At 39.6% G+C, this 18573-nt stretch overlaps 1 protein-coding gene across 1 annotated transcript; it reads right to left on the reverse strand.

Moving 5' to 3' along the window:
- Positions 1-3237: 3237 nt before the first annotated feature.
- LOC125896317 (carboxypeptidase N subunit 2-like) lies at positions 3238-18409 on the reverse strand. Its single transcript, XM_049588778.1, is given in 10 exon segments — positions 3238-4395; positions 4657-5672; positions 5675-6536; positions 7031-7137; positions 8037-8176; positions 11467-11626; positions 12119-12225; positions 13121-13260; positions 17199-17305; positions 18205-18409. Coding segments are annotated over 3 exon segments (1893 nt in total). The 5' UTR covers positions 6534-6536; positions 7031-7137; positions 8037-8176; positions 11467-11626; positions 12119-12225; positions 13121-13260; positions 17199-17305; positions 18205-18409; the 3' UTR covers positions 3238-4377.
- Positions 18410-18573: the final 164 nt, after the last annotated feature.

The following is an 18573-nucleotide window of genomic DNA, read 5'->3' on the forward strand; positions in this document are numbered from 1 at the left end:
GTATAAGATTTCCCTTTACTAAATTCCAGTGTGCTAAGGTGAATTAGGGGAGAAATAAGAACAACAGATTTCAATAAACCTGACTGTCTGACCCATAAGCCCTTTTTTCCATGATATTGATATTGAAGGTTGTTATTGCTAAAATGTGTGTGGCCTTGATCAGATTCAAACAGTTAACAGATGTTAAAAAAATAAAAACTCGTAACTGGGAAGAGGCAGGAATTATATCACAATGACAGCTTGGCATTTTTAAACGCCTCAGCAGCAGGAAATAAAATCCTCTGCAGACAAACAAGCTTCTCTTATCCACCAACATGGTGAAAGAAAGAAAGAAGGAAAGACATTTCCGTTTAAACATACCTTGTTTTCCTGCAGCTCCTGATACCAATCCCATTGACGTGTTTCTTTCCTTTAATCCATTGTCTAGAGCTGCACTTTCTAAATTATATAGAAGCATCTCAATGCTGATATGTTCACCTCTAGATGGGATTAAGGAAGCCTGGGTACAAGTTCTGGGACCTATAACTGAGGACCTATGGGTCTCTATTCTTTCACCAATACATAAATCCTCACTTTGCACAAGACATTGCTTATTGCATTTAAAGGTGGTCCATAGGGCCCACATGTCTAAGGTTAAGCTATCTAGCATCCACCCTGATAAAACCCCCACCTGTGACAAAAACAATGATGCCACCATATGTACTGGCTGTGCCCTAATTTTGGAAAGATATCTTCCATACCATTTCTAAAATCCTTTAAAAAAAATAGAACTAGACCCAGGGTTCCTACACAAGTATGGAAACTATGGAAAAGTATGGAAATAAATTTGATCAATTTCCAGGTATTAAAAAGTATGGAAAATTAAAAATGAAGTATGGAAAAATATTTATGTTTCCAGATTATTACCACGTTTCTAAAATACTGTTTTCTAAAATAGAAAATTAGGTATTTCCAATGGTGGGCTAAGCACAGTTTGTGTGAGAGCAAACGTCTCAGAAAATATAACGCCCCTTTTACCTGATTGACAAGTGGTATGTCCAGTCCGCTGCCCCATGACCCTCCTCCAGCCCCCCAGGTATCAAGTTTCACTCCAACACTGCACCATCAACAAGAAGACGAGTTTCACGTGGTTCACAATGAGTAGATGCAAATTTTTGGATGGATGGCTTGACAATACCTTATATAAACACTGGTTTGCCAAGGATTCCCAATTCACACACAGAGCTAGATGCAAGCTTTGTGCTATTGCAAGCTATTTACCAACGGTTTAGTTCGGTTCAGAATGAGTTTTTCTGAATGCACCACTCATATCATCCCCCTCCATTGTCTAAAACAAACCAACAGAACTCGCTAGCCAGCTAAACTCCATCCATCAATAAACGTCATGCTGTTTACTAACAGTAAAAAGGTCTACAGCCCTTGACATATAAATAAAAAAAGTGTAAAACCTGACTCCATGGATGTTGTTATTCTCCATATCAAATTTTAGACATCGTGCCGAAGGAATATTTAAAGGAAGGAAAAAATATGGGACAGGAGGATAGGTGGGGAGTGGGAGGGAAGAGCTGTTGTATTGTAGAAGGTTACTGTCATCGCCTCAGGGTCATGTTTGCTCTGCACACTGATGTATACTGTATGGTGCTGTGGAATGTGTCTGCCTAACCCTGGTGTTTTTTGTTTTCCTTTTTGAAAACCTTAATAAAAATATTTTGAAATTTAAAAAATAAAGTTACAGTAAAGAATGTTTTTAAGTTGTGATGTCTCTTCATGCAGTTCAAAGAATTCACCACTAGATGGAAACAAATAACTTGTAATCAATATTGACTACACTGGCTTGACTTTGGCAGGCTTAGGCTGGCTGAGACATCGTTATGTGACGTTTGGGAGCTCTGAGCAACTACCCATCCATTTTCTATACCTGTTCATCCTCTGCAGCGTCAAAAAGACCCCAGCACACACTGAGTGAGTTTCACATCAGCTGTTTTTGGGTCAGGAGGAGTCTCGGTTTCTCGGTGTGCTTATGCTCCTGTATCCTGCTGGACACTCAGATAATTACACACATTTAGACAGTCATGTTGCCAGTAACAGTCACAAACTAAATGTCTTGACTGGCATATTAAGCCAACCTAATGACAGAAGAGGATAGAGCCAGCCCCACTTAGCTTTTTCCATTCACTCTTTTATATGCAAATTGTAATCTTTCGTCATCTCATCTCTCTAAGCTCTATAAAAAGCCATGATATCACTTTGCTTTCAGTTAACATTTGCACATCAGTGAAGACAACATCAAGAGAGTCAAAATTTCAAGATTCAAAGTGCTGCTAGTGTGTAGCTTATTTTTATTTGGGGGTTTATAGTGATGTGGTATACATGAAAAGCAGTCTGTTGGAGCTTTCAACAATAATCATGTTTGATTAATACAACATTTTAATATACCTTGATATATTTCCCATTCTGTTCTTATCAGTTTCATTCTCAGTGTGGACTTATGATATGTTTGTTTGCGAGAAGTAAAGGCAGACATTCAGACGGATGCACTGGAATGTCAGATACAAATTTTTGAATGCACAACTGGAACTGCCAGTATGCTAAAGGTCAGTAATTAGAGATTAATTGGAAGTGTGTAATGATGTTTGCTGAGGCAACAGAGAGAAACGTTAATATCTAGACTTCACTGTAGACCCATACAAAGAGAGGTAGGAGATGGGAAATGCTCCCTGAGTTAAGATGCTGGTGGTGGAGTTAAGTCAGCAGGTGGTTGATGGAAACTCTCAGTTAAATCTTTTTGAACATCACAGAGGTGGTGGGTTGTGCAATAGCAGGTCTGAAAGAGCAGCCTCAGGGAATGATTGGCTCGAGGAATGACGGGAGAAACATGATGATTGGCCAGATATGGTGGTGTCAGAATTATGAATGTTGGGACTTTGACAAAGTGCGAAGTGACTGAGAAGTTTAGAGTAGGAGAAAAGTTCGGAAAGTCCTCTATTGATTCATAAGTGGCAGAAAGTAAAAGACAAGATCCTTACTTACTGAACTTTAACGAAAGCACTATGATGATTTGATGGTTTTTACAGAGAGTTCTTCAGGATGTGAAAAGTTTCTTGTTTTCTGTGAAGTGAGACACAGAATATAGTCCCAAGGATCTTTGTCTCCCCCTGCTGGTGAAAGAGGGTGCTTGTTGTGGCCAAGTGCCAGGACCTCAGTTTAAACAAGACAAACAGATATCCAAGATGAATTTTGTTAATCATCTTTAATGCATTATGCTTACAAAAATAGTTATTTTTCATCAAGCAAAAAGTACAACATGAGACACTTTGACATGTATGTACAGGCTGCTAAAGCATGTGATCAGTAACATGTTCATATGAGGAATGTATAGTATTAGCTTTTTTATATATATATTAATTAAAGAGGTATCTAAACCCCAGACTTTTTCCTCTTCCCTGAAATGTGAATTAAGTATCATAAATGTGCAGTACAGTGTGCAGGATTGTCCTAAATAACAGTTTATAGACTCATACAAAAGTAATGCCTCTCAATCATCACTTAAAACCAACTAGAAGTGTGTGGCAGACTGGCAGTATATTTATTTGCCGAGACCCTGCAGTTGAGTTCATGACTTCATGAAAAGGTAGCGACCAGGTGCCAGACATGTAAACAGCAGGTACAGACACAGTGCACAAAAGCAACACAGAAGTGCAAATATAGCAAACAGGAGTGAATCTAGGGTTGGCTTTCACTTTCACTTTTGCTGGCAATATCATTTACAAACAGTAATCAATAATTCTTGCATAGTATACCTTTAATGTTTTTATGTAAAGTTACTATAATCAGTATTTTCATATTAACAACTGAACATATGACTACTTGTATGTGAAAGGGTGGTTCATAGTGACAAAACCACAGAGAAACACCCAACTCTGCAGTTCCCTTTAGCTCTACAGTCCATTTGTGTATTTTAAGGTCATTGTGTTGGTTGTACAACCCTCAACTTTGCAACTTTCACCACTCTCTTAGCATTGTTTTTCAGCTGCAGCAGACAGCTGTTTACAGTGAAAACTCTCTAAAACATTATCTGTTCATTACCTGCTCAGCACCAAACAGCGGTCAGCACACTTGCTGGTGAACATAGTGAAGCATTTAGCTGCTTAAAAGACAAATAGTTGCCCCAGGAGTTGGTAGAGACCAAAAACCCAACTAAAAGGAAGTTAATATTTGACTTACATCTGTCAGGTGACTGGAAACAGGATCGTAGCAGCTGGCTGTTTAGATATGCACCTGTTTAGTGACAAGTTTGCATTAACTTTATACTGTCAATGTCATGTTCACAGCTCGTTTCCAGCGCCCCCAGGTGGCTGAACCATCAGGTAATGTAGGCTAGAGAAGTTGTAGTCCCTGCATAGATCCATCAAAATATATAATTTCAGACCTTATACATATATGGATTCCTGTTGGACAGCTAAACAATGAATAAAAGTCAGTAAAAACTCCATAATGCTGAGGGGAGCTGCAGATACAGGTTATATACGGTTAGATATTTTGAGCAACACCTCACATTAACATATTGCCATTTGATCCATTGTTATTTTTAAAATATTAACTGTAGCATCAACTATTACATGTTAGCCTTCATATCTGCCTCGGCATGGGCATTACCTCTTCCATGTTAGAGATGCTGATGAGTTTGACCATCTGGTTCATCTTCTTCCTGCGCTGCAGCAGGTGGTAAAGAGACGGGGTGAACTTAGCCAGTGCCAGCAAGCAGACGATTAATACCACCACCAGCAGTATTAAGTAGATCATCACTGGAGTGTTGTTTTTAGAAGGCATTGTTTGGGTGGTGGTTGGTTGGATGCTGAAGCTGGTGGTCGTGGGCATAATTGTTGTATGCGAAGTCGTAATGGTTGTGGTTGTACTCGAAATGGTGTTGGTGGTTAAAGTTGTTGTGGGTGTTGGTGTTGAGGTGGTGGTCATGGTGGCTGGAGTTTTTGTTATGGTGTTTGTTGGTGCCTTTGGAATGGTTGTGGCTAGTGGCATGGTTGAGACAGGGGTGTTTGCTGTAGCTGACAAAGTGGTTGCTGGTGTTGTGGTAGTAACAATGGTGGTTGTTGGTTCTGCAGTTGGGAGTGCCATGGTAGTTGTGGGAGTTGTCGTGGTGGTTGTGGTTGTGGTTGTGGAGGGGAGGGTGGGGCAGATAAGTTGATCTTCTGGTAATGATTTTATTTCTTGTCCTTTTAGATCTTCTGGATACTCACAGACAGCAGGAGACACAAGCTTGTCAGAGTTCGTCTTCATCCAGAGGTGAAGCTCTATCAGATTACAGTCACAGTGCCAAGGGTTGTCATTGAGGTAAAGTTTTCTCAGTTTTGTTAAAGGCTCAAAAATATCCCCAGGAAGCGTCTGGAGGTCGTTGTGAGCTAGCTTGAGTGTGATCAGTGATTGTAGCTTTTCAAACACATCTACGTCCAGTGACTTTATCTTGTTGTACTGTAGATTCAGGTCTGTGAGCCTCTCAGGACCTTCAAAGTTCTCAGCATAAAAGGTGACAAATTGATTCTTAGACAGATCTAACTTCTTGACTTTCTTCAGAGGGCTGAATATTCCTTTAGGAAGAGCGCTGAGATTGTTCTGACTCAGGCTTAACTCTGTCAATTTAGGCATTTCTCCAAAAGCACAGGTGGTAGACTCGTCAGTTTATTCTTCTGTAGGGTCAGTGTTTTAAGCAGAGGGAAGCCAACAAAGAATCCTTCAGGTAAACTAGTCAGGTGATTACTATCCAGGCACACCTTACTTAGTTTGTCTTTATGTGGAAATAGATTAGGTGACAATTCTGCTATTTTGTTTCCCTGCAAGCCAATTTCCTTTAGGTTTGGCAGATTCTGCAAAATATCTTCAGGAATGGTGGTCAGTTGATTCTCATAAAGCCGTAGCGTCTGTAGTTTGTTTAGGTTTGAGAACCAGCTGGTAGATACAGCGGAGAGGTTGTTTTTAGCCAAATGGAGCACTGTGAGGTTGTCAAGATCATCAAAAGTCCCATCTTCAATCGATTCTATCTCGTTTATGTGTAAAAGGAGCTCTCGTAATTTTGTAAGGCCCTCAAACAAGCCGTTCTCCAGACTACGGAGCTTGTTAAGCTTTATTACAAGCTTCTCCAGGTTGCTGAGGTCTTTAAAGACTCCCACTGGTATCGACTTTAATGGAGTGCTGGAGATCTCAATATGCTTGAGTTCTACCAAACCTTCGAAAGCTCCTGGCTCGATAGATGTCGTGGTAGTGCTCAAGAACTCCACCTTTTCAAGATGGGGGTTTTCAACAAAGGCTGCTTTGGGGATTGTGTCAATTAGGCTTTCCACAAAGAAAACTTCTGTCACACCTGGTTTTAGGATGCGTGGGATTTCTGTTGTAGAGGTACTGAAAACAGCCTGGTTCTCTTTGGGGCAGTCTGTCTCCTTTTCACATTGTTTTTGAGTTAATGAGGACTCAAACAGTAAAGACAGAAAAAGAACCACGATTTCTCCTCTTGCCATGTTCATTCACTATAAAAAATTTTTTAAAAAAAATCATAAATTATAAAATGGAGTAGATTAGATTTAGATCTTGTATACATATTAGAAGGCAGTTTATTGTATGATTTGTTTTTTACTCTCCTGTGATAATATATAAGTGGTGAAATATCAGTAACATAAAGGCTTTGCTTTGTCACAATAATATTTACTGTAAACAAATAATTTGGTTCAAGAGATGGAGAGTGATTGCACTCAACTTCAGGCTATCAGAAAGAATTCATTTTGTATTAAATAACAGAATTTAATTTGATTGTCACTGAACTGAAGGTTTACTCAACTATTACGAACATGCACAGTACTCCTAGTACTCCTCATTGAACATATGAAGACAAGAATGAATGCAATGCTTGGTTAACAGATGGTTACAAAGAGATGTAGTCTAGCGTATGAAATTGTGACAAGATGGATGACTTTGTAGGCACAAGGAAGACCACCAAAGGGTTAAAAAAATCATTGACGATTACCTGTTATAATGAATGCACCTTCAGCAGCAGTTTTCCTCAGTTCTGACTGCAGCGTCCAACCGAGTTGTGGAGGAGTAGGGGTTGATGGGAGCGTCAGCAGGAGAGAGCTGAGGAAAGAGGAAAAAGAGAAAGAGGACGATATGGATTTCTTTGTAATTAATAGCCTCGGTCAGGGGGAAGTGTGTGACGCCCCACCACCTGTCGTAAAGATCTTGATCTGGCATGTGCATTTGATTTGAAAGTGAGTAAAAGAACAGTGCAACTTACTTTTTTTAAACACAGCTTTTTGCAGGACACATAGTGATGAGGTCATGTATCTAGTTTTGACTATGTAAGATAATAACTAAGATTTGATGATGATGAAACAAAGTCAACTTTGCTTTAGCCACCAGCATAAATTCATATTTTAATGTAAAACCATGTCTCTCAATGTATTTCATGATATCTCCTGCTGTGCAGACACAAGGTGACTAGCGAGAGTGTGAAAGTGATCACTGTGCACCAGGCCCTTTGACATTGTAGCAGAAGTGACATAAGCATAATGAAATCCAAATATAAGTGGTCAGCTGGAGATTCATGATAGAAACAGGTGTGAACGATGTCTCAGCTGTACATTTGTGTTACGATCACCAAAACACTTCCTAAAACCAAATGTAAACAGGGTCATGACGGCATCAGTGTTACATTGAGACTATTTCATGACCTGTTAAGAACTATTGGCTATTGCGCTTCCCCTGTCTAATTCTCCCCTATTTTGAACCTGTGCCTCAGTCTGTTCTCTTTTACAGCACACATGAAGAGGAACACTGGCTGCTCATTTTGAGCCACTGAATTCAAAAGTTGACTTATTGTTCTAGCTGTTAAAGCTACAGCAATCATTATCCTTAGCCTATGATTAATTTCATCCTGCTATCTCCCTGCCTAACAATCCTCAAACAGTATGGTATAAGTAAGTAACGATCAGCACTCTGTTAACCAGGACAGCATGAAGTTTTGCAGAACTTACCTCCAGTAGAGGCTGACGATAAAATGGACAGAGACCTTGAGTTGGTGATATCTTTGTAACTTCCTCCTTTTTTGCCTGATGTAGCGGTATGAGAGCAAGAAAACAAGAAGAAACTCCACCCTTGGGGGAATTTTGCTTATCTGAATGCATGTGAGGAGACATGAAAACAAGTGTCAGGATTTAATCACTTCACTTTTTCCTTCTGTTTGACCCCACCCCTGCAGTATGATAGCAATCCTTTTTTTTTCTCTTTCCGTGTAATTTGTAGTGTCATTTTGTGCAAGACAGAAAACACTTCAAACATGAGTAAACATTGTTTTAGTGGCTCATATATTCAGCTGTGTCGTCCAGAGCTCCCTTTGCTCTCTGACCCATAAATCATCTTGATTATGTTAACAATATTGCAGGTTCTCATTGGTGAAATGTAACATGTGGTCTTGGTCAGATGGAAAAAAATTTTTTTTTTAGAAAGATGCATTTGTAATTGCTGATGGGAGAGGCAGGAATAACATCATCACCACATCTTATTTTTACACACCACAGCAGCAGGAAATCTAATCCTCTATAGACAAACAAGCATCTCGTATCCACCAACAAGGAAGAAAGACATTTGCACATAATGCATTTTATTCAGACTGATTAAGCAAAAGTTACAACAAATGTTTATCATCACTAGAGAGAAACAAATAACTAAATAACTTGACTACATTGGCCTGACTTTGCTTTATGAAGCTTAATATTACACACTACATAGGTTTTGCTCATATGGTAAACACAGATTAATATAATATGTAAAACTAACAGACTGTGAGACATTATTATGTATCACTTTTTGCGTGACGCGTTAAGACAAGGACATAGGAAGTAATCATTAATTGGTAATTTATTTGATTTTTGTAAAACATATTCACTATTTTCATCATTGAGTAATTTGCCAAATATTTTCCTGATTAACTATTTGTTTCATGAAATGTCAAAAAAACACGCATCACAACCTCCAAGAGCCCAAAGTGACGTCTTCAAATTGCTTGATTTGTCCGACCAACAATCCAAAACTCAAAAAATATTTGATTTATTATTATACAAGACAAATAAAAGCAGCTAAACTTTACATTTGAGAAGCTGAATCTAGCAAATGCCTGGCATTTCTGACAGAAAAATCACTGAAATTATTGATAAATTCTCAAAATAGGTTTACATTTTTTTTTTCGATTTATCAATTGATTGATCCAAGCAGCACCTTATAGCTCTACAAATATCATAAAGTTACAACCAAAAATATGTTTAAAAAAAAAAGCTAATTTCAGCTGTTTGTGAAGCTTACGTACTGTATGATATGCTTAACTGTATTATATAATATTACATATGTATTGTCTTACCATAGCCTAAGTCTTTGCTCTTTAAAATATCCTATAGCTTTAGCTTTGTCACAATATTTTAAATCCCATATTCTGACCGTCCTCACATAACACTTGAAGATACAACTTAAAGGGGTACTAAACCCCCCTCTCTGGGCATTACTCCGCCCACAGCTTGATTTAAAAAAATTCAGAAAAGATAGGCGAAGCTGAGGGAGGGAGGGAGGGGGGGCAGACAATCAGCTGAGGAAGGGGGTGGAGTGAAGATTGTCCCTCACTGCAGGGAGAGGAGAAAGGCCTTCCCCGGAGGTCAGGCCTCTTTACCTGGTCCCTCTCCTCCACACTTTGGCTTATTTTCACCCAGCCCAGCACTGGTACCTTGGTGGTGGTCGGTTGTGTGCTGAAGCTGGTGGTCGTGGCATAATTGTTGTATGCATAGTCGTAATGGTTGTGGTTGTACTCAAAGTGGTGTTGGTGGATAAGTTGTTGTGGGTGTTGGTGTTGAGGTGGTGGTCATGGTGGCTGGAGTTTTTGTTATGGTGTTTGTTGGTACCTTTGGAATGGTTGTAGGCATAATTGTTGTAGGCGTAGTCGTAATGGTTGTGGGCGTACTCAAAGTGGTTGTGGTGGGTGTACTTGTTAAAGTTGTTGTGGGTGTTGGTGTTGTGGTGGTGGTCATGGTGGCTAGAGCTGTTGTTATAGTATTTGTTGGTGCCTTTGTAATGGTTGTGGCTAGTGGCATGGTTGAGCCAGGGGTGTTTGTTGTAGCTGACAAAGTGGTTGCTGGTGTTGTGGTAGTAACGATGGTGGTTTTTGGTTCTGTAGTTAGGAGTGCTTTGGGAGTTGTGGTGGTGGTGATGATGGTTGTGATTGTGGGGGGAGGGTGGGGCAGATAAGTTGATCTTCTGGTAATGATTTTATTTCTTGTCCTTTTAGATCTTCTGGATACTCACAGACAGCAGGAGACACAAGCTTGTCAGAGTTCGTCTTCATCCAGAGGTGAAGCTCTATCAGATTACAGTCACAGTGCCAAGGGTTGTCATTGAGGTAAAGTTTTCTCAGTTTTGTTAAAGGCTCAAAAATATCCCCAGGAAGCGTCTGGAGGTCGTTGTGAGCTAGCTTGAGTGTGATCAGTGATTGTAGCTTTTCAAACACATCTACGTCCAGTGACTTTATCTTGTTGTACTGTAGATTCAGGTCTGTGAGCCTCTCAGGACCTTCAAAGTTCTCAGCATAAAAGGTGACAAATTGATTCTTAGACAGATCTAACTTCTTGACTTTCTTCAGAGGGCTGAATATTCCTTTAGGAAGAGCGCTGAGATTGTTCTGACTCAGGCTTAACTCTGTCAATTTAGGCATTTCTCCAAAAAGCACAGGTGGTAGACTCGTCAGTTTATTCTTCTGTAGGGTCAGTGTTTTAAGCAGAGGGAAGCCAACAAAGAATCCTTCAGGTAAACTAGTCAGGTGATTACTATCCAGGCACACCTTACTTAGTTTGTCTTTATGTGGAAATAGATTAGGTGACAATTCTGCTATTTTGTTTCCTGCAAGCCAATTTCCTTTAGGTTTGGCAGATTCTGCAAAATATCTTCAGGAATGGTGGTCAGTTGATTCTCATAAAGCCGTAAAGGCCTGTAGTTTGTTTAGGTTTGAGAACCAGCTGGTAGATACAGCGGAGAGGTTGTTTTTAGCCAAATGGAGCACTGTGAGGTTGTCGAGATCATCAAAAGTGCCATCTTCAATCGATTCTATCTCGTTCATGTGTAAAAGGAGCTCTCGTAATTTTGTAAGGTCCTCAAACAAGCCGTTCTCCAGACTACGGAGCTTGTTAAGCTTTATTACAAGCTTCTCCAGGTTGCTGAGGTCTTTAAAGACTCCCACTGGTATCGACTTTAATGGAGTGCTGGAGATCTCAATATGCTTGAGGTCTACCAAACCTTCGAAAGCTCCTGGCTCGATAGATGTCGTGGTAGTGCTCAAGAACTCCACCTTTTCAAGATGGGGGTTTTCAACAAAGGCTGCTTTGGGGATTGTGTCAATTAGGCTTTCCACAAAGAAAACTTCTGTCACACCTGGTTTTAGGATGCGTGGGATTTCTGTTGTAGAGATACTGAAAACAGCCTGGGTCTCTTTGGGGCAGTCTGTCTCCTCACATTGTTTTTGAGTTAATGAGGACTCAGACAGTAAAGACAGAAAAAGAACCACGATTTCTCCTCTTGCCATGTTCATTCACTATAAAAAAAATTTAAAAAAAATCATAAATTATAAAATGGAGTAGATTAGATTTAGATCTTGTATACATATTAGAAGGCAGTTTATTGTATGATTTGTTTTTTACTCTCCTGTGATAATATATAAGTGGTGAAATATCAGTAACATAAAGGCTTTGCTTTGTCACAATAATATTTACTGTAAACAAATAATTTGGTTCAAGAGATGGAGAGTGATTGCACTCAACTTCATGCTATCAGAAAGAATTCATTTTGTATTAAATAACAGAATTTAATTTGATTGTCACTGAACTGAAGGTTTACTCAACTATTACGAACATGCACAGTACTCTAGTACTCCTCATTGAACATATGAAGACAAGAATGAATGCAATGCTTGGTTAACAGATGGTTACAAAGAGATGTAGTCTAGCATATGAAATTGTGACAAGATGGATGACTTTGTAGGCACAAGGAAGACCACCAAAGGGTTAAAAAAATCATTGACGATTACCTGTTATAATGAATGCACCTTCAGCAGCAGTTTTCCTCAGTTCTGACTGCAGCGTCCAACCGAGTTGTGGAGGAGTAGGGGTTGATGGGAGCGTCAGCAGGAGAGAGCTGAGGAAAGAGGAAAAGAGAAAGAGGACGATATGGATTTCTTTGTAATTAATAGCCTCGGTCAGGGGGAAGTGTGTGACGCCCCACCACCTGTCGTAAAGATCTTGATCTGGCATGTGCATTTGATTTGAAAGTGAGTAAAAGAACAGTGCAACTTACTTTTTTTAAACACAGCTTTTTGCAGGACACATAGTGATGAGGTCATGTATCTAGTTTTGACTATGTAAGATAATAACTAAGATTTGATGATGATGAAACAAAGTCAACTTTGCTTTAGCCACCAGCATAAATTCATATTTTAATGTAAAACCATGTCTCTCAATGTATTTCATGATATCTCCTGCTGTGCAGACACAAGGTGACTAGCAAGAGTGTGAAAGTGATCACTGTGCACCAGGCCCTTTGACATTGTAGCAGAAGTGACATAAACATAATGAAATCCAAATATAAGTGGTCAGCTGGAGATTCATGATAGAAACAGGTGTGAACGATGTCTCAGCTGTACATTTGTGTTACGATCACCAAAACACTTCCTAAAACCAAATGTAAACAGGGTCATGACGGCATCAGTGTTACATTGAGACTATTTCATGACCTGTTAAGAACTATTGGCTATTGCGCTTCCCTGTCTAATTCTCCCTATTTTGAACCTGTGCCTCAGTCTGTTCTCTTTACAGCACACATGAAGAGGAACACTGGCTGCTCATTTTGAGCCACTGAATTCAAAAGTTGACTTATTGTTCTAGCTGTTAAAGCTACAGCAATCATTATCCTTAGCCTATGATTAATTTCATCCTGCTATCTCCCTGCCTAACAATCCTCAAACAGTATGGTATAAGTAAGTAACGATCAGCACTCTGTTAACCAGGACAGCATGAAGTTTTGCAGAACTTACCTCCAGTAGAAGCTGACGATAAAATGGACAGAGACCTTGAGTTGGTGATATCTTTGTAATTTCCTCCTTTTTTGCCTGATGTAGCGGTATGAGAGCAAGAAAACAAGAAGAAACTCCACCCTTGGGGGAATTTTGCTTATCTGAATGCATGTGAGGAGACATGAAAACAAGTGTCAGGATTTAATCACTTCACTTTTTCCTTCTGTTTGACCCCACCCCTGCAGTATGATAGCAATCCTTTTTTTTTCTCTTTCCGTGTAATTTGTAGTGTCATTTTGTGCAAGACAGAAAACACTTCAAACATGAGTAAACATTGTTTTAGTGGCTCATATATTCAGCTGTGTCGTCCAGAGCTCCCTTTGCTCTCTGACCCATAAATCATCTTGATTATGTTAACAATATTGCAGGTTCTCATTGGTGAAATGTAACATGTGGTCTTGGTCAGATGGAAAAAAATTTTTTTTTTAGAAAGATGCATTTGTAATTGCTGATGGGAGAGGCAGGAATAACATCATCACCACATCTTATTTTTACACACCACAGCAGCAGAAATCTAATCCTCTATAGACAAACAAGCATCTCGTATCCACCAACAAGGAAGAAAGACATTTGCACATAATGCATTTTATTCAGACTGATTAAGCAAAAGTTACAACAAATGTTTATCATCACTAGAGAGAAACAAATAACTAAATAACTTGACTACATTGGCCTGACTTTGCTTTATGAAGCTTAATATTACACACTACATAGGTTTTGCTCATATGGTAAACACAGATTAATATAATATGTAAAACTAACAGACTGTGAGACATTATTATGTATCACTTTTTGCGTGACGCAGCGTTAAGACAAGGACATAGGAAGTAATCATTAATTGGTAATTTATTTGATTTTTGTAAAACATATTCACTATTTTCATCATTGAGTAATTTGCCAAATATTTTCCTGATTAACTATTTGTTTCATGAAATGTCAAAAAAACACGCATCACAACCTCCAAGAGCCCAAAGTGACGTCTTCAAATTGCTTGATTTGTCCGACCAACAATCCAAAACTCAAAAAATATTTGATTTATTATTATACAAGACAAATAAAAGCAGCTAAACTTTACATTTGAGAAGCTGAATCTAGCAAATGCCTGGCATTTCTGACAGAAAAATCACTGAAATTATTGATAAATTCTCAAAATAGGTTTACATTTTTTTTTTCGATTTATCAATTGATTGATCCAAGCAGCACCTTATAGCTCTACAAATATCATAAAGTTACAACCAAAAATATGTTTAAAAAAAAAAGCTAATTTCAGCTGTTTGTGAAGCTTTACGTACTGTATGATATGCTTAACTGTATTATATAATATTACATATGTATTGTCTTACCATAGCCTAAGTCTTTGCTCTTTAAAATATCCTATAGCTTTAGCTTTGTCACAATATTTTAAATCCCATATTCTGACTGTCCTCACATAACACTTGAAGATACAGGGGAACTAAACCCCCCTCTCTGGGCATTACTCCGCCCACAGCTTGATTTAAAAAAATTCAGAAAAGATAGGCGAAGCTGAGGGAGGGAGGGAGGGAGGGGGGGCAGACAATCAGCTGAGGAAGGGGGTGGAGTGAAGATTGTCCCTCACTGCAGGGAGAGGAGAAAGGCCTTCCCCGGAGGTCAGGCCTCTTTACCTGGTCCCTCTCCTCCACACTTTGGCTTATTTTCACCCAGCCCAGCACTGGTACCTTGGTGGTGGTCGGTTGTGTGCTGAAGCTGGTGGTCGTGGGCATAATTGTTGTATGCATAGTCGTAATGGTTGTGGTTGTACTCAAAGTGGTGTTGGTGGATAAGTTGTTGTGGGTGTTGGTGTTGAGGTGGTGGTCATGGTGGCTGGAGTTTTTGTTATGGTGTTTGTTGGTACCTTTGGAATGGTTGTAGGCATAATTGTTGTAGGCGTAGTCGTAATGGTTGTGGGCGCATACTCAAAGTGGTTGTGGTGGGTGTACTTGTTAAAGTTGTTGTGGGTGTTGGTGTTGTGGTGGTGGTCATGGTGGCTAGAGCTGTTGTTATAGTATTTGTTGGTGCCTTTGTAATGGTTGTGGCTAGTGGCATGGTTGAGCCAGGGGTGTTTGTTGTAGCTGACAAAGTGGTTGCTGGTGTTGTGGTAGTAACGATGGTGGTTTTTGGTTCTGTAGTTAGGAGTGCTTTGGGAGTTGTGGTGGTGGTGATGATGGTTGTGATTGTGGGGGGAGGGTGGGGCAGATAAGTTGATCTTCTGGTAATGATTTTATTTCTTGTCCTTTTAGATCTTCTGGATACTCACAGACAGCAGGAGACACAAGCTTGTCAGAGTTCGTCTTCATCCAGAGGTGAAGCTCTATCAGATTACAGTCACAGTGCCAAGGGTTGTCATTGAGGTAAAGTTTTCTCAGTTTTGTTAAAGGCTCAAAAATATCCCCAGGGAGCGTCTGGAGGTCGTTGTGAGCTAGCTTGAGTGTGATCAGTGATTGTAGCTTTTCAAACACATCTACGTCCAGTGACTTTATCTTGTTGTACTGTAGATTCAGGTCTGTGAGCCTCTCAGGACCTTCAAAGTTCTCAGCATAAAAGGTGACAAATTGATTCTTAGACAGATCTAACTTCTTGACTTTCTTCAGAGGGCTGAATATTCCTTTAGGAAGAGCGCTGAGATTGTTCTGACTCAGGCTTAACTCTGTCAATTTAGGCATTTCTCCAAAAGCACAGGTGGTAGACTCGTCAGTTTATTCTTCTGTAGGGTCAGTGTTTTAAGCAGAGGGAAGCCAACAAAGAATCCTTCAGGTAAACTAGTCAGGTGATTACTATCCAGGCACACCTTACTTAGTTTGTCTTTATGTGGAAATAGATTAGGTGACAATTCTGCTATTTTGTTTCCCTGCAAGCCAATTTCCTTTAGGTTTGGCAGATTCTGCAAAATATCTTCAGGAATGGTGGTCAGTTGATTCTCATAAAGCCGTAGCGTCTGTAGTTTGTTTAGGTTTGAGAACCAGCTGGTAGATACAGCGGAGAGGTTGTTTTTAGCCAAATGGAGCACTGTGAGGTTGTCGAGATCATCAAAAGTGCCATCTTCAATCGATTCTATCTCGTTCATGTGTAAAAGGAGCTCTCGTAATTTTGTAAGGTCCTCAAACAAGCCGTTCTCCAGACTACGGAGCTTGTTAAGCTTTATTACAAGCTTCTCCAGGTTGCTGAGGTCTTTAAAGACTCCCACTGGTATCGACTTTAATGGAGTGCTGGAGATCTCAATATGCTTGAGGTCTACCAAACCTTCGAAAGCTCCTGGCTCGATAGATGTCGTGGTAGTGCTCATGAACTCCACCTTTTCAAGATGGGGGTTTTCAACAAAGGCTGCTTTGGGGATTGTGTCAATTAGGCTTTCCACAAAGAAAACTTCTGTCACACCTGGTTTTAGGATGCGTGGGATTTCTGTTGTAGAGGTACTGAAAACAGCCTGGTTCTCTTTGGGGCAGTCTGTCTCCTCACATTGTTTTTGAGTTAATGAGGACTCAAACAGTAAAGACAGAAAAAGAACCACGATTTCTCCTCTTGCCATGTTCATTCACTATAAAAAAAATTTTAAAAAAATTATAAAATGGAGTAGATTAGATTTAGATCTTGTATACATATTAGAAGGCAGTTTATTGTATGATTTGTTTTTTACTCTCCTGTGATAATATATAAGTGGTGAAATATCAGTAACATAAAGGCTTTGCTTTGTCACAATAATATTTACTGTAAACAAATAATTTGGTTCAAGAGATGGAGAGTGATTGCACTCAACTTCATGCTATCAGAAAGAATTCATTTTGTATTAAATAACAGAATTTAATTTGATTGTCACTGAACTGAAGGTTTACTCAACTATTACGAACATGCACAGTACTCCTAGTACTCCTCATTGAACATATGAAGACAAGAATGAATGCAATGCTTGGTTAACAGATGGTTACAAAGAGATGTAGTCTAGCGTATGAAATTGTGACAAGATGGATGACTTTGTAGGCACAAGGAAGACCACCAAAGGGTTAAAAAAACCATTGACGATTACCTGTTATAATGAATGCACCTTCAGCAGCAGTTTTCCTCAGTTCTGACTGCAGCGTCCAACCGAGTTGTGGAGGAGTAGGGGTTGATGGGAGCGTCAGCAGGAGAGAGCTGAGGAAAGAGGAAAAAGAGAAAGAGGACGATATGGATTTCTTTGTAATTAATAGCCTCAGTCAGGGGGAAGTGTGTGACGCCCCACCACCTGTCGTAAAGATCTTGATCTGGCATGTGCATTTGATTTGAAAGTGAGTAAAAGAACAGTGCAACTTACTTTTTTTAAACACAGCTTTTTGCAGGACACATAGTGATGAGGTCATGTATCTAGTTTTGACTATGTAAGATAATAACTAAGATTTGATGATGATGAAACAAAGTCAACTTTGCTTTAGCCACCAGCATAAATTCATATTTTAATGTAAAACCATGTCTCTCAATGTATTTCATGATATCTCCTGCTGTGCAGACACAAGGTGACTAGCAAGAGTGTGAAAGTGATCACTGTGCACCAGGCCCTTTGACATTGTAGCAGAAGTGACATAAACATAATGAAATCCAAATATAAGTGGTCAGCTGGAGATTCATGATAGAAACAGGTGTGAACGATGTCTCAGCTGTACATTTGTGTTACGATCACCAAAACACTTCCTAAAACCAAATGTAAACAGGGTCATGACGGCATCAGTGTTACATTGAGACTATTTCATGACCTGTTAAGAACTATTGGCTATTGCGCTTCCCCTGTCTAATTCTCCCCTATTTTGAACCTGTGCCTCAGTCTGTTCTCTTTTACAGCGCACATGAAGAGGAACACTGGCTGCTCATTTTGAGCCACTGAATTCAAAAGTTGACTTATTGTTCTAGCTGTTAAAGCTACAGCAATCATTATCCTTAGCCTATGATTAATTTCATCCTGCTATCTCCCTGCCTAACAATCCTCAAACAGTATGGTATAAGTAAGTAACGATCAGCACTCTGTTAACCAGGACAGCATGAAGTTTTGCAGAACTTACCTCCAGTAGAGGCTGACGATAAAATGGACAGAGACCTTGAGTTGGTGATATCTTTGTAATTTCCTCCTTTTTTGCCTGATGTAGCGGTATGAGAGCAAGAAAACAAGAAGAAGCCCCACCCTTGGGGGAATTTTGCTTATCTGAATGCATGTGAGGAGACATGAAAACAAGTGTCAGGATTTAATCACTTCACTTTTTCCTTCCGTTTGAAACCACCCCTGCAGTATGACTTCCAATCCCCGTGATTACCCTGTGTGTGTGTTTGGCGGGGGGGGGGGCTTGGTCAGATGGAAAAACAATTTTAAAAAAAAAGATGCATTTGTAATTCCTGATGGGAGAGGCAGGAATAACATCATCACCACATCTTAT

This window comes from Epinephelus fuscoguttatus, linkage group LG10 (assembly GCF_011397635.1).
Source record: "Epinephelus fuscoguttatus linkage group LG10, E.fuscoguttatus.final_Chr_v1".
NCBI lineage: Eukaryota > Metazoa > Chordata > Actinopteri > Perciformes > Serranidae > Epinephelus > Epinephelus fuscoguttatus.